The sequence below is a fragment of the Enhydra lutris genome, unplaced genomic scaffold (assembly GCF_002288905.1).
Source record: "Enhydra lutris kenyoni isolate GAN:26980312 unplaced genomic scaffold, ASM228890v2 scaffoldscaffold87, whole genome shotgun sequence".
Taxonomy (NCBI): domain Eukaryota; kingdom Metazoa; phylum Chordata; class Mammalia; order Carnivora; family Mustelidae; genus Enhydra; species Enhydra lutris.
In genome coordinates this window covers 820,761-845,550 of record NW_019154171.1, presented here as the reverse complement: position 1 = coordinate 845,550, position 24,790 = coordinate 820,761, and the positions used below count along the sequence as shown (strand labels likewise).

The following is a 24,790-nucleotide window of genomic DNA, read 5'->3' as shown; positions in this document are numbered from 1 at the left end:
GATACACACAGCAACTTGGATGATTTTGAAAGGTTTTATGCTGTGTGAGAAAAGCCAATCCCAAAGGTTGCATAAAGTCTGATTACATGTGTTAGACAGACATCCTCTGAAAGACAAAACTATAGGGATAGAAAACAAATCAGGAGTTGCTGGGATTGAGGCACAGGTAATACAAAATGGTAACACTGAAGTTTTGGGGGGCGATGGAACTGTTCTATATTCCAATTATGGTGGTTACATAAATTTACATCTTTGTTAAAATTCATAAAATTTTGTACCAAAAGGAAAAGTCAATTTTTCTCTATGGTAACTTAAAAAATAAAATAAAAAAGAAAAAGAGAAGTTAATGCTGTGTTTGGTTATGATGTTTAAATGAAGGAATGTATTGTATGATACTATGTTTTGTTACATGGCATGACCTGAGGTTAAACAATGCCACAGTGTAATTATGTTATGTCACATTGTACACAGTGCTATATGACACCAGTTTATCATGCGATATCATGCTGTTTTATGTAATGTCACGTTTCATGATGCACATTGTGTGATGTGACATCACCTCATTTTATATGACATCATATTGTATTATGTTCAACTTACACAGCACATCACATTCAAAACAGCAGTTCACCAAAAACAAATGGTCACATCTACTGACTGAAGCCCTGGGAAGATCTTGCATCAGTTTTGTTCCTGTTCCCATCAGCTGGGTTACTGTAACTCTAAGGAAACTGTACTCCATTTAAAACAGATGCTAATTGAACTTTTCTTCTAGTCAATCTAACTTTCAACATGATGAATGCAAATATATGAGTTACATATTCCGGGATCCCCAGATAAAATCCTTCCCTTCACAAAGCCTAACTGAAAACATAAGATTAAAAAGCAAAAAAGAAACCCCTTGATTACATGAAACAACCGCACAAAAAGAGATTTAACATCTTAGTAAAAAGTGTCGACTTCTCAAGCTAAAATAAAATGTTTTGCAGCAATTGAGATTTTTTAAAATCCATATAGTTAAATATGTGACTAAATTTTTAAAGTATTGTTTTTTTATACAGTGATCAGAGCCAAAATCTAAAGAAAATTACATGCAAACTTCATATATTTTTTACTCTTTAAAATGCATACTATGTTCTTTAAGTGTGATCTCAAATAAAATTAGAAACAAAATATTATTTAAAAACCCAAAAGAATTACCTAATGGAACTCCTTTGCCCAAAAAACACCAGTTTTTGTATTTGCTTAATTGTATTTGCTTAATTATCAGTGGTGATCACCTCTTTTTTTTGTCTTATATGTCTTTTATTAAGTTTATTCTTTTTTAAAATTTTTAAATTTATTTTCAGCGTAACATTATTCATTGTTTTTGCACCACACCCAGTGCTCCATGCAATCCATGCCCTCTCCAATACCCACCACCTGGTTCCCCCAACCTCCCCCCCCCCCCGCCCCTTTAAAACCCTCAGATTGTTTTTCAGAGTCCATAGTCTCTCGTGGTTCACCTCCCCTTCCAATTTCCCTCAACTCCCTTCTCCTCTCCATCTCCCCTTGTCCTCCATGCTATTTGTTATGCTCCACAAATAAGTGAAACCATATGATAATTGACTCTCTCTGCTTGACTTATCACCTCTTAAAGTTTTATAATGCTAAAATTCCATTATGTCTGTAGTGTAATTTAGAATAATTACATTGCAACAATAATTTCTAGATGTAATACACCAAATACAATTAAAATTCATGACATTTTTACCAGTCTAGATTTGGCATTCTTTATTACATCAGGATTCTATGTGGATTGGCTCTCAATTGTGGATAAAGAACATTTATCAGCTTAGAACCCAGCCCAGGCTGCCTGGGATATTGGATTTGAGATTATTTAAGGAAATAAATTCTGAGAGGTTGAAAATACATGATATAAAGCTGGACACCCAGTCAAAAGCATGTATATCGGGGCGCCTGGGTGGTTCAGTGGGTTAAAGCCTCTGCCTTCAGCTCAGGTCATGATCTCAGGGTCCTGGGATCGAGCCCCACATCGGGCTCTCTGCTCATCAGGGAGCCTGCTTCCTCCTCTCTCTGCCTTGTGATCTCTGTCTGTCAAATAAATAAAATCTTAAAAAAAAAAAAAGCATGTATATCATGTACTATATATAAGACTCTAGCAATATCTCTTTCTACATGTGACAGAAAAGGGAAATTAATCTACAGTCTAAAGATTTCTGATGATAGCCTAGATCCAAAGGAGCAATGCCATTGTGTGAATAACTGAAACTTGCTCACATTAGCCATCTATTTTACAAAGTTAAGAGGCTTTGCTTTCTATAGAAATTATAGTCTTCAAATGTTGTAGTAAATCAAATTTTTTATAAAAAGATATTTAAATTATCTTTTTTTAAAAGATTTTATTTATTTATTTGACAGAGAGAGAGATCACAAATAGGCAGAGCAGCAGGCAGAGAGAGGGGGGGAAGCAGGCTTCCTGCTAAGCAGGAAGCCCAATGTGGGGCTTGATCCCAGGACCCTGAGATCATGACCTGAGCAGAAGGCAGAGGCTTAACCCAATGAGCCACCCAGCACCCCAAATTATCTTAACAGAGCTTCCTTTTGAAGGAAAACAATGAAGCTTTTGGTTATAAAGAAAATATTCCTGGAAAGGATTTTAAATTTATCTTTCTCATAAATCTATACATTCATGTGAGGTTCATTTTGGAAGTGGTTTGGATTTTGTTTTGTTTTAAGTAATAACAACAATAGAATAATGGTTAAATCAGTAAGAAAAACCCAAGGAATGTGGAAAATACTGATGAAGAGTGGAAGGATGTCGGAGTTAACAAGATATGTGGTGAGCTCAATCTGCAAGATGGGCATGTCTCAAGTGGGAACAAGCTATGCAACCTCAACAAAGGGCTTGAGAAAGTGGAAAGTGAGAGCCATAGCAACGAGAAAGTAAGAGAAGGGAAACCTATGGGAGAGGGCAGGAGGAAGGGTTCTTCTCTGTGGGGAAAATGGATGCACCATAGGGGAAACGAGTTTTGTAGATCTCTTATACTCCTCTGGCCTTTTCATTCAGTTCCTCATTTAATCCTCATGTCAAGTTGCACAAACTGCAAGATTGTGGCCTTGCTGATGGGACCTCCTGTTTTTTCTGGGGGTTTCTTCTTAAGCAACATTTTAAAGATCTGGTTATCAAATTTGAGAGAGATTATGATAACTACTCTATATTTCTTCTAACATTAAACCCTGAAGGGGCTGAGGACCATGCACTGAGACACTAAGAGCTAGAAATGCACCTCTCTCTCCCTTTCTCCCTCTCTTTTCTCCTCTCCCTCTCTTCCAGAAAACAAAAAGAGAGGTAGTAGATAAAGGTTTCCTTCTTTCCATCAAAGGCTGGCCACACTCCACATCAGCCCTCCTCACCAACGTTTAGGAACAAGCTTTGAAATCTCCCCTTGCAAACTGTGATAGCATGCAGAGCCTATCAGCAAAATGTAACAAAAATTAGACTCACCAAGATCAAGATGAACACCAGAGACAAACGAATTGAGAAAGAACATGAAGATAACAAATCCCAACACCATCAGGCATTTGGTGAGCAGAATCTTGTCTGATATCCTGTGCTGTGAGAGAGGAAAACAGAACTCATTTACTGGGTTTTACTATCTTCTGCTTCCTGCAATGAGTCCGTCATCCTACGTGACTCAAATCACTACAAATTTCTCCTTAAGATGAAAAATATAACATCTTGAAATTGAAAGATTATAAGGTAATGCATTATAAGGACGATTGTACAGATTTGGGATTATAGCATTCAAAATCTTTGTAAAAAATAAACACAATAAATTTAAAATATAGTACATAGGGGGCCTGTATGGTTCAGTCCATTAAGGTCTGTCTTTACTCAGGGTCCTAGGATCAAGCCCCGCATTGGACTCCTTCCTCAGTGGGGAGTCTGCGTCTCCCTCTCCCTCTGCCCCTTCTCCCTGCTCATGCTTGCTCTCTCTCTTGCTCTCTCTCACATAAGTGAATAAAAGCTTTAAATATATATATATATATATATATAGCATAATCCTTTTATAAAATACTTGATTAAATATCTTCTCAATATGATGCAGAAAATGCTCCCAGTCCCACCATGAGAATTAGGTGAGATGTTGGCAAAATCACTGGAGAAACAACATGTAACTTCCAGGGTACTGACCATGCATTTCCACAGGTGTTACATGCTCAAATCCTTTTAATTCAACTTTCCTCCTACTACACAAATTCCTGCTCATGGTAGCACTGAGATTAACATGTTCTTGCAATAACATGACTCCTGCTGAACATTCTTACTATATCCTTTCATGTTCACAGGGATCCTGGAAGGCACTTGTCAGTGCCCTAATTACCAAGATAACATCTGTGGGAGCCTGACACATTTTCAGGGGTGAGGGGTGGTGACAGAAGGTTCTATAATACCTTCATTAACTCAGAAGTACAGACCTTCCAGTGGGCTTGAACCACATGGCAAGATGGGCAAGATCCCCAGAGGGTGCTGTGCTCTAGATCACTGCCATGTGGAGCTGGGTAACAGAGCAAGTTCCCACAAAACCTGTGCAGATGGGCACTGAGTTGTCCTACCCCACCCAACCAGGCCCTCATGTGAATCATGCTCCACATGTGAACTGACAATGGTGTCATGTACTCTCTTAAGTGTGGTCCCACCAGCATATCTGTCTGTCTATTAAATAAAGTATAGATATGGACATAAGTACGGATATAGAGACAGAGATAGATACTAGATAGAGACAGAGGTAGAGATAGATGGTACAGGTATAGATATAGAGATAAGAGAGATCTGCATATAGGTATAGATTTTCTCTCTGGATTTCTCTGGTCATGCAATTAGAGCTGCTGTCATGAAAACCACAAGTATATTCCTCCCTGTTGCACTGGATCTGGCTGCAGCCCCTGACCCTCTGTTCACAGATTACATGGGCTACCTCCTGAGCATATGTTTCCTTTCTCACCTACTGCCAAAACTTGTAGCTCAACTAGCCACAAGCCAACTCATCTTTCCCTTCGCACCCCTAAGTAAGGCCAGTTTTGCTAGCTGAGTCTGTGATGGTGAATTTTGAGGAAAAGGGCATGGCATCTACCAGTTGTGAGGAGGGACACTACAAACCTTCTGTGCAGCCATGTAAAATAGAAATGGGTATGACCATTGGCAGTTACGGAATTGGAAATGGAGGGAGCAGGCAGGTCAAAAAACATTCCAGCATCACTTGGCTGGTACAAGTAGAGATGATCCAAAGTTTGTACTTACCTGTTATTTCAGGTGTCTATCAAATTTTCTCCTTTGGCTATCTGGAGCTATTACAGTTAAGAATTCCTAGATTCAATACAAACTCCTTGCATGTCCCTTCCATCTCTCCTCAATCCTCATTCACCAGGTACACAGAGAGGTACACAATCTCTTCCCTAACTCACAGCCAGCATTACATGGTCTAGCAAAGCAGTCAGGGTCTGCATAAACCTGGGGCCCATAAAAGTGTCAGAGCCACACCCTTTTCTCCTAACCCTAACCATTTCAAGGGGACAGAGATTGGGAAGAGACACATTACCTACCAGGAACCCGATGTCTAAACTTCCTTTAGAAAGAGACAAAATGTTCTTATCATAATTAGAAAGTTGGCACTCCCCTTCCCTCTCAGGAAAGAAGCTACCTGGATTTGAAAGTTCACAAAGATACAAATGTCTCCCAGCAGATCTGGAGCAGAGTTTTCTAGGCTAGGTAAGGGGCACTATGTGTGCCCACCAGAAATGAGAGCAATATGACAGGACAGACACACACACTCCATCCCTGTCCCTAATGCTCTCCATCTCACACAGCATTCCTTACCTGTCTCTGCCTCTACCTCCTTATCTACACAATGGGAACCTCAAGATTTCCCTTTTAGGATCAAGAAGAACTGCAAGAGCCAGAGGCACTCAGCCAACTTTCTCTGCAGCTACATTAACCATAGAAAGGGCCACCCTATCTCAAAGGAAAGGTAAAAAATGTTAACTTTTCAATTTCTGGGCAAAATAAGCCTACCATGTCAGGAAAATGATTTTCCCTATTAACTCCTAGAAATAACTTATGTCTTGTGTACAACTACAGGAATAAAAGGAGAAATCACTTTCAGTTTTAACTCCATGTGAAGCTAGAGGTGAATCAGAAGTCCCTGAGAGAAGAAAGCACAATACCTTTTTTTGTAGTTCCTGGATATTGGTCTCCCAATTTTTATCTTCCTGTGATATTTGTCTAAAGGAGGAAAAAGGGAGACTCATTATTTTCCTGGTGATATTGAGCAGTGAGATCAGCAGGGGCAGCAGTCAGCAGCATATCTAGTATGGACCTCTGGCCTGAATACCATCCACTAAGCAATGCCTAATGTAGCCACATAATGGTTCACATCTAGTCACGTAGGGCAACTGGTGGAGCTGGGTTTATGGATGGGGAAAAATGCATCATCTATATTTCCAAAGAAAAGTGACATAGGAAATGAATAGAATGTTGATTAGGTGTGTGCAAGCATGTGTACATGTGAGCCTGAGCATGGGGAACATCAGAAGAACACTGACCAAAATGTGAACAAGGGGAATGACAGTAAGCTACTTTTAGCTCTTTTCACTTTCTACTTTTCTACACTTTTTTTCAAATGAGGTTATGTTATATTTACAACTAAACTACTAACAGAAAATATAGTAAAAGAAATGCCACTTGTTTTGGTGTTGACTTTCATCAATTAGAACAGTGGAGAATTTAGTTTTAATGAACACTTGTGTGTCATAAGTATCAAAGGAGGCTGATCACACAGTGAGAACATACCCTAAAGGAAATCACAGCAGACCTAGATAAATCCTGAGGACATTTTTTTTATGTTATTTCTTCAGTGTTCCAAGATTCATTGATTATGCACCACACCCAGTGCTCCATGCAATATATGCCCCTGAGGACATTTTTTAAAAAGAATATGTAAAAACAAGGCCTGCAGAGCCAACACTTCCCTTACAGCACCCTCATTCTAATCTGTTCCTCAGTGACTGTGTGGCCTTGCAAAGCCACCACCCTCTCTAGGCCTCAGTTTTGCTATCTGTAATCAACACAGGATGAGATGATGGAAGCTTGGTGAGCCTCTGGGCCCCCATGGTTCTTCACATGTGTAACCCTGAGATGCACTGAGTATCTTTAACACCCCACAGCAGAGGAAGGATGCTGAAGCTTGAAGGTCCATGGATTAAATACATTTAGGGAAATTTACTCCTGCATCTTTAATTCATGCCTGTTATTGAAGCTGGGACCCACCCTGCAATTCTGGGCCACCCTGAAGCCTCAGGACCTGCTTCCTCAGCACCACCTTGTGGAGGTGGGTACTGGGCTGCAATGGAACTGAGATAGCACTTCACCCTGGGCTGCCTCATTGGAAAGAATGGGTCTCCATGGGCTTACCTGTGGCCTTTTCCCACACTAACAGAACGGGCTGCAAGATTGCAATACTGGATGACCCTCTAGGGTCAGCGCTGGCCTTCAGCCTGAGAACTCAGGGTTGGTTTCAGCAAACTACAACATGCAAGATCATTTACACTACATTCACAAGGACTCACATTTCCCTTGCCTTGATAGATTTCTCCTTTCCACCCAGTTCCCAGCTCCATGGCAGTAAAGCTTCAATATCCCTAAGGGGTGGACAAACTCACCACTCCATTGCTATCTTTTACATCTCAGCTTTGATTAAAAGCAAATGACAGGAAATGAATTGAGAAAGACTTAGGTATTCTTTGAAATCCCTGAAAATCAACTACTGGGAGAGTACTTTGTTAGATTCCTTTGTTATATTGTTTTTTATCCTTTTTGTTTGTTTGTTTTTGATTCTTGTTATGCAACGTGTTATGTGTGGAAGTGTGACAGGTAGTAGTTGAGTGTGGATTCAGACCCTGGTGTCATTCTTTCCTTGCTGTAGAATCCTGGACAAATTGGTGAAATTCTCTGAGCCTCAGTTTTCTCATCCTTAAACTGGGGCTAGGAACAGCACACATTCCAGAGATCCAAGCAGGGGTTAGATAAAATAATGTGCCACAAGAGAATTACTACACATTGTATGGTGCTCCAAACCTGCTCACTGGCATGAAGATAGAGTTACAGTTTTAGAGTACCATGAAATATTCTGAAGACCCATAATTTTAACTTACTTGAATGGTATACTCTGACATTTGGACACCACGGGGGTGGTAGTAAATAGGCTGTTGATACACTCCAACCACTGAGCACAACTGGTAAAGATGAGAACCACTACTGTAAACCAAAAGTAGCCTGAGCAGGGCTCTCGCTTGGTACCTGTGGAAGGTGTGCAGCCTTCGGGCCAGCAGGTGCTCCAGTGCCTGCACCTTTCCCAGGAGCAGGCCCCGAACTGCTGTTTCCTCTCGACTGGCTGGGCTAATGCGCTGTGCGGTCAGGCGCCAGACGTGGATCTCGTGCTTCAGTTCTGCAGGAAAGGAAACCTGAGGCTTGAATCTCCCACAGCCTCAGACACCAGCAGACATTCCACTCTCCTCCCCACCTTCCAAGATCAGAAACACATACCTCATGGTGCACAGATACCAAGGGCCAAATCAAAGCAGTGACTTCTTAGCATTCATGTCATTGTAATGGAACCAGGAAACAAAGCCCACATTAAAAAATTACCATGGATGTGAAGTAATGTGATTTGGGTGAGGCATAAATTCCTGAATATATATATATCCATGCTAGACCCCAAGAACATCTCCCCCTCCCCAGGAAATTATTTTTTGCAGCCAGAAGTTTGGGTCTCTCAGTCAAGATCCAGATATTGCCTAATCGTTGAAATAGATCTAGTGAACATTGAAAATACGAGTGTAGTCTCAGCAGGAGGACATCTGGTAAGAGGCAGAGGTAAGAAATGCCTCTCTCCTGACCAGGCCTCCAAGCTGAGTTTGTGTCTGTGAAAGAACACAGGTGGAAAGATGTAGACAACTTTATGAAATGCTCAGATTAATAGAATGAGGCAAATGTCACCCTTCAATGAATCAGACATCTTCTGGTATAGAAGAGTAGAGAGAAATGAATTGTCAATTCATTGGCTGCTAAAATATCAAAATCTTTTATGAAAATTTAAGTTTAAACTCTATTTTATAGTTAAAGATATTACACAAATTTCTCAAAATATCCACCAAAAAAATATAAGGAATCATGGTATGTTCATGAATCACTTCTTATGTGCAATGCCCTGTACCACATATCACAAGAACTCCAGATGAAATTAAAAGACAGAACCTTTTTGAGCAGGACTAGAGCAGTTGACAACTAGCTCAAAGCAGAGGCAAGGCAGGGTAGTTATCTAAACTGTGAAGGAGCATGTAGTTGTGGGTTCAATGACTAGGAAAATACCATCTTTTAAGACTCTTCTATTCAGTACACAAGGATTGATCACAGACTAGGTGAAATACCTACTGCAAACGCTGGGGGAAAAAAGTATATAAGCTAGGCAGAGACACAGACTGCAAATAAAGTGTGTCAAGAGAATTGGTTAAGGACAGGAGTACTAACACCATTTCAGTTAACACATGGTTTCCTCCAAAGGATCGGCCTTACAAAGAGGAAGACCCATTATGTAATGTGCTCTCATTCCGTACATATTGATACTTTGTAGCTTGCAAAATAAATAAATTTAAAACTTGGGTATAATTCAAAAGTCTCTTCAGAAAAACAAATTATAATTTCTTTTCAGAGAGCCTTATGACTCATTAAACAACCTATGAGGTTAGGATAGCATTAAAAGAAGGAGCAGGAGGAGGAGAAAAATGAATAAACTAGCCTCTTGAAACACTAAGCACAAAAATGCCACACAGAGACTGGAAAGGGGAGATAAGGCCATTGCTGCCTCAGTGAAAGTCCACACTGCCAGTGATTCCTCCAGTGCTCTGAAACACATTACACAGAAGATATCATTCAAAGCCCAGCCATGAAGTACAAAGATTTCCCAGCTAGTCTTTCAAGGCATGCTAGTGATGATCATTCTTCCAAATAGATGGTCAGCTTTAAAGAGCTAAACAAGAGCGTGGTTAGTTTCTGGGGCTGGCCTACTGGGTGCAGGCTGGGAGTCCTCTCTCCATCTGTGTGTGAAAAGCAGAGCCTGGGAATCACTGCCACATCTTCAAAACTGCCCTTTCAGGTATCCCCTGGCTCCTTTCTATAGGTGCCCTCTCCAGGGATAGCTTCAGCCCCCTCATACACACATATACACAGAGCCTAGCTGACTTCTAACCCATCAAATCAAACAGGTGGAGCTATTCTTCCCGGCTAAACCTTGAATTAAAGGCTCAAGTTGTACACTTTTGTATTCCTAATTTTGAAATGAAATATATCATCAATTAGTAGGGTATTTAGTTAAGAGAGAGATTTTGCCCAGGGAAATGAATCTTACTGCGTGCACCCAGAACTCATTTTACTCAAGTGTATGTGCTCCTCAGTTAGTTCCCAGACTTCCTCCACACCTCTGCCATTTCCCCACCCTGTCTCCTCTGCTAAGTTCTAAGACCATGTCCCCTGCATCTTGTGCTGCTAGATTCAAAGACAGACATTCCATCTCCCCTGCCCCAACAAAACTCTCTCCCCTCACTTTCTTCATTTTAATATGACACCATTTATCTTCCAGGTTCATAAGCCTGAAATGTCATTTTGGTCTTATCAGTGCCACTCTCCACTATTTCTGCATTAACATTGCTAGTCATATAATAGCTGTCAGATACCATGCTAAATGCTAAAGGAGAAAAATTAATGAGTTACAGGATAAGCTAGCTTCCAACAAGCTATCAAGAGATATAAGCTATAACATAAGTAAACATGAGTCAGGACAGTACTAGGTCACAAAAGGAGTTCAGGATGTATTGGTATGGTTCTCACAGGGTCCACTTGTTCCCATCCTAGTACACCAGCTTGCCCGGGCCTCATATCCTCATACTTACTGATTCTGATTGCTCCTCAGTAACCTCTGACTGGAGTCACTTCCTACCAATCCACCCAAGGTTAGTCATAGATAGATAAAATTATATAGGTAGATATACAGAGAAGAAATCTATCTATCTATGTTCTTATTTACCCATCTTCTAGGATGATAAATCTATCAAGGCTGAGCTATCTAGAAAGATAGATAAATGTAGATAGAAAGATTCCTTCTTTCAAATAACCGTTGGTTCCCCCATGGACTGCAGAATAAAGCCAAAGATCTTCAGGGAAGACAAGATCCTCAAATGGCAAGCACCATTGTGATAGATAAATGTAGATAAACAGACAGATTCCTTCTTTCAAATAACCGTTGGTTCCCCCATGGACTGCAGAATAAAGCCAAAGTTCTTCAGAGAAGACAAGATCCTCAAATGGCAAGCACCATTGTGATAGACAAATGTAGGTAGACAGACAGATTCCTTCTTTCAAATAACCATTGGTTCCCCATGGATTGCAGAATAAAGCCAGAGATCTTCAGGGAAGACAAGATCCTCAAATGGCAAGCACCATTGTGAGCTCTGATCCTGCTGTATCATCTCTTACTTTTGTCACACTGGCCTCTGACCAGGAGACGTCATCAGATGTCTCATATATTACCTCCAACCCCTATTTTCCTGAGCTTCTCAACCAACCTCCTACAACATTACTTGGGGTCACTGTACACATGGTACAAACAGGCAAAGACATTACCATGTGGGATACGCTCTCTCAGAGGAGGTGGTGGCTGCCAGAAAACCCAGAGGAGGGTCATCCAGCTCAAAGTGATGAATCTCAGGGGAAGATGCCCAGGCCAGGAGTTGAGAAATGGAATTCTACTATTTTTTTGTTTATGTTTGTTTGTTTGTCTTAATTTTTAGTTATGTTCAGTTAGCCATCCTATAGTATATCATTAGTTTTTTATATAGTGCTCAACAATTCATTTGTTGCATTTAACACCCAGTGCTCATCACAAAACAAGCTCTCCTTAATGCCCATCACCCAGTACTCCATTCCTTCATACCCCTCCCTTCTGTAACCCTCAGTTTGTTTCCCAGGATCCAGAATCTCTCATGGTTTGTCTCACTCTTTGATTTCTTCCCATTCAGTTTTCCCTCCCTTCCCCTGTAGTCCTCCAATAGCATGGAATAGCGTGCTATTGCTTATGCTCCACATAGGAGTGAAACCTTATGATAATTGTCTTTCTCTGCTTGACTTACTTCACTTAGTATAATCCCCTCCAGTTTCATCTATGCCAATGCAAAGGGTGGGTATTCATCCTTTCTGATGTCTGAGTAATATTCCATTGTATATTTGGACCACATCTTCATTATCTATTCATCTGCTGAAGAACATCTCAGCTCCTTCCACAGGTTCGATATTGTAGACATTGCTGCTTTGAACGTTGGGGCGAACGTGTCCCTTCCTTTCACTGTATCTGTATCTTTGGTGTAAATACCTAGTAGTGCAATTGCAGGGTTGGAGGGTACTATTATAAAATTCTTACAGTTTGAGTTAAGCAGTACAATATCACTTGAAGTTAGTGGTATAATTATCACTCAACTCACAAAACATAACTATAGCCAAAAAATGTAACAGCAAAAAAAAAAAAAAAAAAAAGAAAAGAAAAAATGAATATTTTAAAATACTAAGTTAATTCAAAAGAAAGCATCTTTCATGCCGATGGGCCTCAAAAGAAGGCTGGGGTAGCTATTCTCATATCAGATAAATTAGATTTTAAACTAAAGACTGTAGTCAGAGATACAGAAGGATGCTACATCATTCTTAAAGGGACTATCCACCAAGATGATCTAACAATTGTAAATATCTATGCCCCCAATATGGGAGCAGCCAATTACATAAGAAAACTGTTAATCAAGATAAAGAGTCATACTGATATGAATACATTAATAGTAGGAGATCTTAACACGCCTCTCTCAGAAATAGATCATCGAAGCAGAAAATCAATAAAGAAACAAGAGCATTGAATGACACATTGGACCAGATGGACCTCATAGATATATACAGAACATTCCACCCTAAAACAACAGAATACTCATTCTTCTCAAGTGCACATGGAACCTTCTCAAGAATAGACCACGTACTGGGTCACAAATCAGGACTCAACAGATACCAAAAGACTGAGATTATTCCCTGCATATTCTCAGATCACAATGCTTTGAAACTGGAGCTCAATCACAAGGAAAAGTTCAGAAGGAACTCAAACACCTGGAAGCTAAAGACCACCTTGCTTAAGAATGCTTGGATCAACCAGGAGATCAAAGAAGAACTGAAACAATTCATGGAAACCAATGAGAATGAAGACACTTCAGTCCAAAACCTATGGGATACAGCAAAGGCGGTCCTAAGGGGGAAATAAATAGCCATCCAAGCCTCCCTCAAAATAATTGAAAAATCCAGAAGAAGGCATAAAGTGAGGGAAAAGGCAATAAAGGAGAGAAGGCACATATAGAAAACAACATGATGATACACTTCAATTTAATCATATCATTAATCATCTTAAATATAAATAATCTAAACATATCAATTAAAGGGCAGAGATTATAAAGTTGGATTAAAAAAACAAGACCCAAATGTTAGCTTCTTGCAAGAAATACACTTTAAATATAAAGACACAGTGATATCCAATATCTGTAAAGAACTTTTCAAACTCAACACCCAAAAGAAAAACAGAAAATACAGTCAAGAAATGGACAGAAGACACGAACACATTTCTGCAAAGAAGACATACAAATGGTTAAGAGACACATGAAAAAATGCTCAACATCACTTGGCATCAGGGAAATACAAATCAAGACCACAATGAGATTCCACCTCATATCAGTCAGAATGGCTAAAATTAGCAAGTCATGAAAAGACAGATGTTGGCAAGGATGTGAAGAAACAGGAACCCTCTTATACTGTTGGTGGGAATGCAAGCTGGTTACAGCCCCTCTGGAAATCAGTATGAAGTTTCATCAAAAAGTTGAAAATAGAGCTACCCTGTGACCCAGCAATTGCCCAACATAGTGACTCAAAAGGCACATACACTCTAATGTTTATAGCAGCAATGTCCATAATAGCCAAACTACAGAAAGAGCACAGATGTCCATTTACAGATGAATGGATAAAGAAGAAGTAGTATATATAGACAGTGGACTACTATTCATGCATTAAAAAAATAAAATCTTGCCATTTGCAACAATATGGATAGAACTAGAGGATATTATGCTAAGTGAAATAAGTCAATCAGAAAAAGACAATTATATTATTTCACTGATGTGTGGAATTTAAGAAACAAAACAGAGGATCACTGGAGAAGAAAGGAAAAATAAAACAAGATGAAATCAAGGAGGGAGACAAACCATAAGAGACTTTTGATCATGGGAAACAAAACTGAGGGTTGCTAGAGGGGATGGGGGTGGGGGGATGGGGTTACTGGGTGATGGACATTAAGGAGGGCAAGTGATGTAATGAGTACCGAGTATTATATAAGACTGATGAATCACTGACCTCTACCTCTGAAACCAATAATACATTATATGTTAATTAATTGAATTTCAATTTAAAAACGAAACAAAAAACAAAAGAGTGAAAGGATGGAAAAGATATACTATACTACCACTAGTGAAGAGAAATCTGGAAATGCTATTTTAGCAACAAAATTGATTTCAGAGCAAGAACATGATTATGGATAGGGAAGGTCATTTTATAATGATTTATATGGTGTTAATTCTTCAAGAGGAAATAACAACTTTAAATATTTACATATCCTAGTAACAGAATTTTGAAATATATAAAGCAAAAAATCACATAACTGCAAAAAAGAGACAAATCCACAATGATAATTAGAGATTTCTATTTCCATCCTTTAATAATTGATAGAACAAGTGGACAGAAAATCAAATACAGAAGACTTGAATAATGTTATCAACCAACTTGACCTAACTGACTATACTGACAAAGCTCCACCCAACAGAGCAGAGTACATATTCTGTTCTGGTGCACATGGAACATTTATAATACTAGACATTCTAGCTACAAAATAGTATTAATAACTTTAAAAGGATTCAAGTTTTATCAAGGGTATTCTCTGATACAGGTAACTGCAAAATCTCTATTTGGTAAATTATTTACATGTAAAACATCCAAGGATCAAAGAAATCAATGGGAAATTAGAAAGTAATTTAAACCATATGGAAATTAAATAAAACATATGAAAATTGGTGGCAGGTCACTAAAGTATTAATTGGACAGAAATTCAGAGCACTGAACACCTGTATTAGAAAGAGCATTAGAGCAGGGAGCCTGCCTCCCCCTCTCTCTCTGCCTGCCTCTCTGCCTACTTGTGATCTCTGTCTGTCAAATAAATAAATGAATAAAAATCTTAAAAAAAAAAGAAACTCGCAAAAGAAGAATAAATCAACCCAATGTAAGCCAAAGAAAATAAATATCAGAGTAGAAATCATTAAAAGAGAAAAAACTATAGAGAAAAATCTATATAATCAGAAGCTGGTTTCCTGATATCAATAAAATTAATAAAACTATAACCAGACCAATCAGAAAAAAGCAAAGACACAAATTATAAATATCAGGAATGAGAGATTACATGATCAAAAATCCATTAAAAGGATAATGAAAGAATATTATGAACTTCAGAATAATTCTTTCGACAACTGAAATATAATAAATAAATTCCCTTTACGCTGAAAAGAAATTAAAAAAAAAAAACAGCAAAAATAAATAAATAAATACATTCCTTGAAATATATAAACTATCAGTTATCACTCAAGAAGAAATAGATAACAATAACAGCCAGGTCTGTGTCTATATCTATGAAGGATTTTGAATTTGTAATTAAACCTCCATGCACATGCACACATGCGCACACACACACACACACACACACACACACACGTGTGCAAATGTCTTAGCAAATATTTAAGGGGACAGTACTAGCAATTCTACACCATCTCGTTCAAAAAATTGAAGAGAGGGGTGTGCTTCTATGAGGACAGCAAAAAAGCCATTATGAGAAAGTAAATTCTACACAGGTATCCCTAATGTACACAGACACAAAAATTCTGTACAAAATATTAACAAGAAGCAGCTTGAGCTGATATCTGGTGAGGAGGGCAGACTTTGGTAGTTATTTGTGCTTTTTACCAAATAAGTCGTTTTCTTTTCCAATCTGGGCACTTGCTAGTCTGACTCATCCTGTGACCAGTGGAGCCTAGTGACAATCAGGATGACAAGCTACAGAGTCATCATGTGTCAATAATGGGGTGGAACAAGTGGTTCTCTCTGCTTCGATGACCAACATCTCAAGGCTCTGAGAAATGATAATGCCAGTGCACGGTGGGAATGAAGCCAAAGATGGGAAAAGAATAGGGCAGCGTTACTTTTTCACTGCAACATAGCCAAGCCTGTTCATACAGATGCTCTGGATGCCACTATAGACCTACTAAAACCAAATCTCTAGGATAGGGCTTGAGAATTTGTACTTATAATAAGCATTCTCAAACTGGAGAACCCTATGACCCATGGTGGCCCACAGCAATTGCCCTGACACTCTGTGTCACTCTGTGCTGACTCATAACTTGTCTTGGCATTGCCATAGGGTTTCAGCATCATGAAGGTCCCAGCCATCTCCTCCCACTTTCCTCAAAGCTTTTTTCAGCTCCTTACTCAGGAAGAGTGGAGGAGTTGATTATACAGATTTGTTTCATATACTTCTAAATTTGTGTATCCCAAATTCATGTCAAGATAGCATTATCCAGAAGAGCTTATTAACAGCACAGAATTTCTGGGGGTGGGCTGGTAACCTAAACCTACAACAATTGTTCTCAGGTAATTCTGATCACCAGGGCAGTTAGGTAGAACCTGGCATAAATGGACAAGATAACTTTCTAACTCTCCACTGAAGTACAGCTATGCCCACACAATCATCCATTGTGGTCAATTTCCTTAGTTCTCCAATCTGAATCCTTTCCATCAGAAAACTAACGCTATATATTAAATTATCAAATTTTATGTATACTAGTTGATGATAAAACATTCTGAATATCTCTGGTTGTTATGGGTGGAATTTTGTCCCCCTCCAAAAAAAATTCATGTGGTGAAGGCTTATTCTCCAGTATCTCACAATGTGACCTTAGTTAAAAATGGGGTTGTTGCAGGTGTAATTAGTTAAGGTGAGGTCATTAAGGTGGCTACAAATCCAAGATGACTGGTGTCCTTATAAATGGGGGAATTGTGGACACAGACACAAATGGAAAAATCCATTTAAACGTGAATATGACCATCTAAAAGCCAAGGAGACAGGCCTGGAACATATCCTACCTCAGACCCAACCAACTTACAGGCCCTTTGATTTTGGACTTCCAGCCTCCAGAACTGTGAGGAAATAAGCCATCTGTTCTGGCTTATTAAGTCCTCTTAGCATCTGTAGAAATAAGCCATCTGTTGTTTGAGCCACTCAGTCTGTGGTACTCTGTCACAGCAGTCCTGGAAAACTAATACATGGGTCAATGGCAAAAGTGGATCAAGGCATTTTAAAAAGTGAATTTTGATCAAATTTTTCTTCAAAACAGGGAAGTAATGGGATCATGTGTAGTTACTTTCCCCATTATAAAGCTGTAAGACGACAGCAGGGTCTGGGACTCTTTTTTCTCAAGAAAGGCACACAGCCTGTTCTGTAGACTGCCAGAGATGAATTATCAATGCTATCAAGAAAATACAGTCTTCATCCAAAAGAAGTAAACTATGCTACATCAGCATGAAGTTATAACAACCTTGCAACCAAAACCACTTTTCTATTTGGCCCCCAAAACCTGTGCCTGCACCCCCTCTTCCCTCCAGTCCCCCACCCTGGGCTTATCCCCTACACTCAAGTCCTATCAGGTGGGGCCCATACCAGTCCTACTGTGCCATAAACAGCCAAAGCATAGGGAGTGTGCCCACTTGTCCTGCACTTACATCACCTTCACTTGGGGCTAGGCTGAGAGGCCACCCAGAAATTCCTTATTGCTTGATCATATTTAAAGTACCATTTCTACATTCACAAGGACACTCCAATGTCTTGTGCATGTCGTTAATAAGTATTGCCTAAAATAGAAATTTCTGCTTATCATTTCATTTCTCCGGAAGATCTGGGTGACTAAATCTTACTACAAACAAGCTTGTTTTACATAGATGACTCTTGAGAGGGTATATATGAGAGGAAAACAATGTTTTCCAAACTAGAACAAAAATAGTCAAGTTTCAAATACAAAAATCACACATGAAAGAAAGGCCAATCTGCTTTGTACAGTCACCATCTGATGAGCAGGAGGACTGATAAGAATATACTTAGATCTTCAGCTTTTCATACAGAAATGACATTTGTTTATCTTACTAAATATAAAGAAAAATTTAAGTCCTGTACAACACAAGGACAGAGGAATAACAGAATGAGGGGGGTAAATATACTATCTATGAGCTCTGAAACCACAAAGAAACAAATGTACCTTTGTCACTGTGCTCCTGTCACCCAGATATGCTCTGTTACCCAGGCAACCTGCACAACATCCTCTACAGGGTCTGGCTGAGGAGAGTCTGGCTGTTTCCCAAATAAATTATTGCTTCTAATATATCCTGATCAGTAACTAAAACATTTACTAAAATTTTTAAGTAAGGAAAATACAAAGCCGTAAGGTGATCATGAGCCGTCTTCCTGCTGGCTGGTAACTCATCAATACACTCTTGATTGACAAGGTAAAGTATCCTCTGTGCTGGGTTATGTTACTATTTTTTTTTAAAGATTTTATTTATTTATTTGACAGACAGATCACAAGTAGGCAGAGAGGCAGGCAGAGAAAGAGGAAGGAAAGCAGGCTCCCTGCTGAGCAGAGAGCCCGATGTGGGGCTTGATCCCAGAACCCTGGGATCATGACCTGAGCCGAAAGCAGAGGCTTTAACCCACTGAGCCACCCAGGCGCCCCTTATGTTACTATTTTTGTAATCACCTTTAAACTCAAAGTATGACAGATTTGAACACTACAGTCTCCATGCCATACTACTTGTGTTGTGCATACATGATTTAATGATGTCATGACATGCAAACTATATACAGTGGCCACTGCTTCCCACATTTCACCCTGAAGAAAATAGGAAAGGCCCATGAATTTAAAGCCCCTGAAAGCACAGAGCATACCAGGAGGCAGCCAGGAACATACTAAGTATGCAGCATCCCAATGAGTGACACTTCCCTCATGTTCTACATGTAAGAAAACTTCTGCATTTTTGTGGCAACTTCCCCTGGAAAATAATAATATTATGATAGTACACTCTGAGGCTATATGAGGAGTGCTTATACTCACCAACAATTTCACTGGGTTCCTTGTTATAAAGCTTTTTGTTCCAGAAAAGGAGTCTGAAGAGTGGAAAGGAGAACAGGAGAATGATGCAAATCCCAACAAACATGTGTGCAGTAAATCCTGCAAAGTCCAGGCCCTGGAAATAGGAAAGGGGAAATGAATTGACAGAAGGGATTTTCCACTGCACAGGCATAGCTCCCAATTCAAGACTGCTCCCCAAATGATGGATCCAGGGAGTGCTCAGCACTGAGAGCCAGCAGGGGCTGGCACATCAGGGTGATGGATGTTAATTCAAGGGTCACAGGGCCCAGCACAAAACCCAAAGAACAGGTGTTCTTCTCTACAACTTTGAAAATGTTTAAAGTTTGTTTCCTTCATGTCAATAAACCAATCCTTACCTGAATAGCAAGAAACCTTAGGAGAAAACAAAAACAGGTTATCACAGACAATCTCAATGTTAACTGGGTCTACATTCACCACTGGACTGACACAATCTCCCAGGATGAAAAGAGACAGATGGGGGCAAAACATAAAACTATATGGCAATATTTGTCCATTTCAAGGCAAGTTGGGTTTTTTAAATATTTGGTTTAAGTGCCTGCTAAGTTTTAATGAAAGAACATCCTTGGCTGGAGAGCACAGCCCTCTTCAGGGTTGCCTCTTCAGGGCAGCCAATGGCCAACAGGACTGAGGTGGCCCAGAGCATCCCAACTGGCCATAATGGGTCCAGGCAGGACCTTCTCCCTCTCCTCAGACTTCCTTTCTCTCTCTGCAGAACTATTTGCCATGTTCAGCTACTGAGGATGTTTTGGGGTAAAATCCCCCACTAGGTTAATCTGTCAGGGAATAAGTTAGCAACATCACTGGCTGGTTTTTTCTGTCTTTTACCCTGTGCTTATACCTTCAGCAGATATATACAGATGATCCCTGAATGTAATTAATATTTTTTGAAGGAAGGTGTGAGACAGAGGTGCTTGTATCCTGAGTTCTGGATCCTTTTTTGCACATGCTAGCTATAAATTTTTGTCCAATTAGAAATGATGGGACAATTGGGGGGAAAAAGGGAGGGGTAAATTAAAGAAAGAAAAGGAAGGAGTTCCTGGAAGGGGCGCCACAACAAAATAACACAGCCTTGAGTGGAAGTGTTTGGTTGCTACTCAAGTTGTAATGGGTGGACTTATCAAGGGAGAACAATGCAGAGGGGGACAATCCCAGCTGAAAAATTTTAAGAAATAATACAGGTGATGCAATATATCATGGAATGTAAATATTTTCACTAAGCTTATTAGGTGCATGTATCTGGGATTCCCTGCTGCTTTACACACCTCTGTAATTTCCTACACTCTTCTCTTTAATGTCCTTGGTAACAAACCCAACCACTATTATAATTGCATCAGTACAATGCTTAAACACAGCCCTTTCTTGCAAGGTACTGGTTCTATTTTGTCCCTTTCAGTCTTTTTTGTACTGTTTTGGTTTTGCCTCCACTCAGCTACTTTCTTCTTAGTTTTCCACAAAGTCCTCATTCTACACTGGAGGTGGTCAAAATTTGAGGCATGTAAAACTCTGAACAGAGGATCTCCCCCAGAATCAGATTAGAACATCCACAGTCTCATACACTACATATATTCAAGGGGGATCCAGCTGAGTAAATTTTGGCCCACCAATATCATCTTCTAGGGAGGAGGCTTTCAGGCTAACTCTGGGACAAGTCAGACAATCAACTGAGTTGTAGGACTTAGCTGAATCTGCTGACTGTCTTAGTAAATATCATGGTGTAATCTGAAGATAGAATCATCTGTGGAGACTCAACAAGGAAAAGACCCCCAACGCTGTAAGAATGGGTGTGATAACAGGAAGGATTTGGTGTGGGACATGCTGCATGTGGAGAATGCATTGAGTATATAGAGGAGAAGTCATGACATACATGGATCTGAGGGAAGTAAGAACTTTCCAAGTTCTGCAGACATGCAGAAGTGGGTGATCCCAGTACACAGAAAACAGAGCAGGCCATCGGGGCATGAGCTCTGCTACAGAATGCTGACCGAAGAGGAAAGATGATCAAAAAATCAGAACCCCAAGGCCCACAGAAATTGAAGAGCCATGTGGAAGCAGAAAATCCACAAAGACAGAGAAGAAGTGACCAGAAAGAGCATGAAGCAGCTGAGAGCGACACCATCTAATCTGTCAGTTGATGGAGTGGAAGAAATCAGTGGTGGAAGAGCACCAAAAGAACACCCCAGCATGGCAGGAAAGCCCAGAGATTTCAGCTCAAGTCATGATTTCAGGGTCATGATATTGAGCCTCACGTGGGCTCCACACTGGGCATGGAGCCTGCTTAAAATTCTCTCTCTTCCTCTCCCTCTGCCCCTTCCCCCTCTGAAAAAAATAACCATGTTCACCACTGGTGAGTCTCCATAGAACAGGCATAAAGAAATAAATGTAACCAGTGAAGGAGGATTATATCCCTATCAGCCTACTGGCAGAAGAAAGGACAATACACTGTTGCTCATGGAATCCTAAAGTGTAGGAGGACCTTGTAAGTCTTCTCTACCTATCTGTGCAGTACTGGAAATCCCACCAACAGAGAGCCATCCCAAGAAATATGAGAAGAGTGACAAGGGTGTGGAAAGGGTACGGTGAGAGAAGTTTCCTCATAACTTGCTATAACTTCTTCCTAATTCTCAGAAAATGTGGAAGAATTTTCTCACATGACTTCCTCACTGTTCCAAAGTCCAGTACTGTTTTATTTTATTATTCCCCTAAAGTACTCATATACTGAGTATTAACTTTCTTCATAAATATTTTAAAAATTAATTTCACAATTAATTTTAATTTTATAATCTTTTCTTTTTCTAGTTCATGGATATGTAACAACAGTAAGTTGTATATACCCAAAAATGTATGGCTGTGCTGGCATTGATAATGAGGCTTTATAAATTAATTTCTGATGAAGACACTATCCCTGAAACTATGAGTTCATTTGTGTTCTCTATACAAATAAACATTCTCTTTTCTCTAAGCTACTATAAAATAAATTAAAACCACTCTTGGTTATACACAAAAGTACATTCATTAGATACATTTTCTTTTTTTTTTTAAGATTTTATTTATTTATTTGGCAGACAGAGATTACAAGTAAGCAGAGAGGCAGGCAGAGAGAGAGAGAGGAGGAAGCAGGCTGCCTGCCGAGCAGAGAGCCTGATTCGGGGCTCGATCCCAAGACCCTGGGATCATGACCTGAGCCGAAGGCAGAGGCTTTAACCCACTGAGCCACCCAGGCGCCCCCATTAGATACATTTTCTATGAGATACAGTTTAACCCCAAAATTCAAGGAAAGTCATTAAGTGGAAGACAGGAAACTCCATCTTCAATAAAACAAGGAGAGCCCCCGCTAAATAAATAAATAAATAAATAAATAAATAAATAAATAAACAAACAAACAAATAAATAAATAAATAAATAAATAAAACAAGGAGAGCCCTAAGGCCATGTCTCCAGAGGATGTCACTTTGGCACAAAGCTGTATGAGGATCCTAGAGTAAGCACCTTGTGTATTAAAAACCTCACCTTTCTCCCTTACTGTTGTATTTAGATTCTGGATATTTACAACAGCATGTCAGTATGTCATGGAGGAATGTAGGAATAGTCTGACAGACTGCTCTTTCCCTTTAGCTTTCTCTCTGACTTGGTAGAGGCCCAGGGCTTAGAGCCTGTATTGGGTCACATTCTACTGTTCAGTTCAGAGCATTCAGACCTAGGACTCAAAAAGGGCTTATAATGTTGCAGAATTGACTCAGTTTATGTCCAAGAAAGACTTCATGCTCAGGATTTTATATTAATGTAATTACGATGCTGGCCAGAGTCAGCTAAGCTGTTGCATTAACTCATTAATATGTTGTCATGAGAAGAAGAAAAAAAGAAGAGACAAACAACAGACACTGAAAACTGAGTTCTAGAAACAGTCTAATGAAATAGAGTAGCCATGTTCTCACTTGAACGATTTCTATAGCTATTCTATTACAAATTGTTTTCTATTTGAACTTTTAAGGTTTTAGGGTTTACATTTGTATATGTAATCCGCTTTTGAGTTAATTTTGGGGTAAAGTGGGAAGTGTGGATGTCCTACAACATCCTATGCCATTTGTTCCAGAACCACTTGTGAAAAAAAACAATCCTTTCTTCAATGAATTGACTTTCCACTTTTGTCAAAATCAGTTATTCATCGATGTGGGGGTCTGTATCCAGACTCTCTGCTTTTTTTTTTTTAAACATTTTTTTAAAGATTTTATTCTTATTTATTTATTTGAGAGAAAGAGAGAGATCACAGGCAGGGGGAGGGGCAGAGGGAGAAGCAGACTCCCCACTGAGCAGGGAGCCAGATGTGGGACTCAATCTCAGAACCCTGGGATCATAACCTGAACTGAAGGCAGACACTTAACTGACTGAACCACCCAGGTGCCCAGACTCTCTACTTTTTATCTATTTACCTATTTACCTGTAATGATGCCAATATCATGATGTCTTGGCTATTGTGGCTTTATAGTAAGTCTTGCAATTAGGTAGTTCTAGCCCTCCCATTTTGTTCTTCCCATTAAGAGTTATTTTTGTCATTCTGAACACTTCAGATTCCCATATAAATTTTAGAATTGGTTTGTCAATTTCTACCAAAACAACAACCCTGCTACAGTTTTGACAGGGATTGCAAAAAGCTGTGGCTCAATCTGGAAAGAATTGATATATTAACAATATCGGGTTTCTGATCCATGAGTAAAGTATCCCTCTCCATTTAATTAAATCTTCTTTAATTACTCTGTAATATTTTGTAGTTTTGAGTATACAGGTCTCACATATGTTTGGTCAGATTTACCCTAAAGTAGTTCATATATTGATGCTAATATTCAACTGTTTATTGCTAGAATATAGAAAACCATTAATTTTTCTATATAGATCTTGTATTGCACACTTGCCAAATTTACTTATTATTTCTTGAAGCTATGTTGTAGATTCCTGCAGACTATCTACACAGATAGTCATGTCATCTGCCAATAAAGACTATTAAATCTTCCTTTCTTCTTTTTTATTTTAGCCAGAATTTATTGATTCCATACCCAAAAAATACTTTCCTATTTTTAGGGAAAAATACATTTTCCACAGTACAGATTAATCATTTTCTACATTTCTTCCAGAAATAGCTGCTTTTGAAAAATATGATTCTGAGAAATAGCTATAATTTGTCAATATTTTTACATCTGTGCCTCTACAATCCTAACAAAAATGACTAGGACTGAAAATATAAGTGATCTGGTTGTTGCAAATTATTATCAGCATTAGCCAAAAATATTTAATAATAGCACCATTTTACATTTGTATAATGTTTTAATTTTTTAGAGTACAGGTTTTACTTCAC

At 39.3% G+C, this 24,790-nt stretch overlaps 1 protein-coding gene across 1 annotated transcript in view; it reads right to left on the bottom strand.

Annotated features, from left to right (window-relative positions):
- Window positions 1-24,790, bottom strand: part of LOC111161928 (OCA2 melanosomal transmembrane protein) — a 469,742-nt gene that overhangs the window by 291,897 nt on the left and 153,055 nt on the right. The window contains exons 15-18 of the mRNA XM_022526004.1: window positions 19,384-19,516; window positions 8,360-8,507; window positions 6,229-6,286; window positions 3,509-3,617 (exon numbers count right to left, since the gene is read on the bottom strand). Coding sequence (XP_022381712.1) covers window positions 3,509-3,617; window positions 6,229-6,286; window positions 8,360-8,507; window positions 19,384-19,516 — 448 coding nt within the window. The remainder of the gene's footprint in view (window positions 1-3,508; window positions 3,618-6,228; window positions 6,287-8,359; window positions 8,508-19,383; window positions 19,517-24,790) is intronic.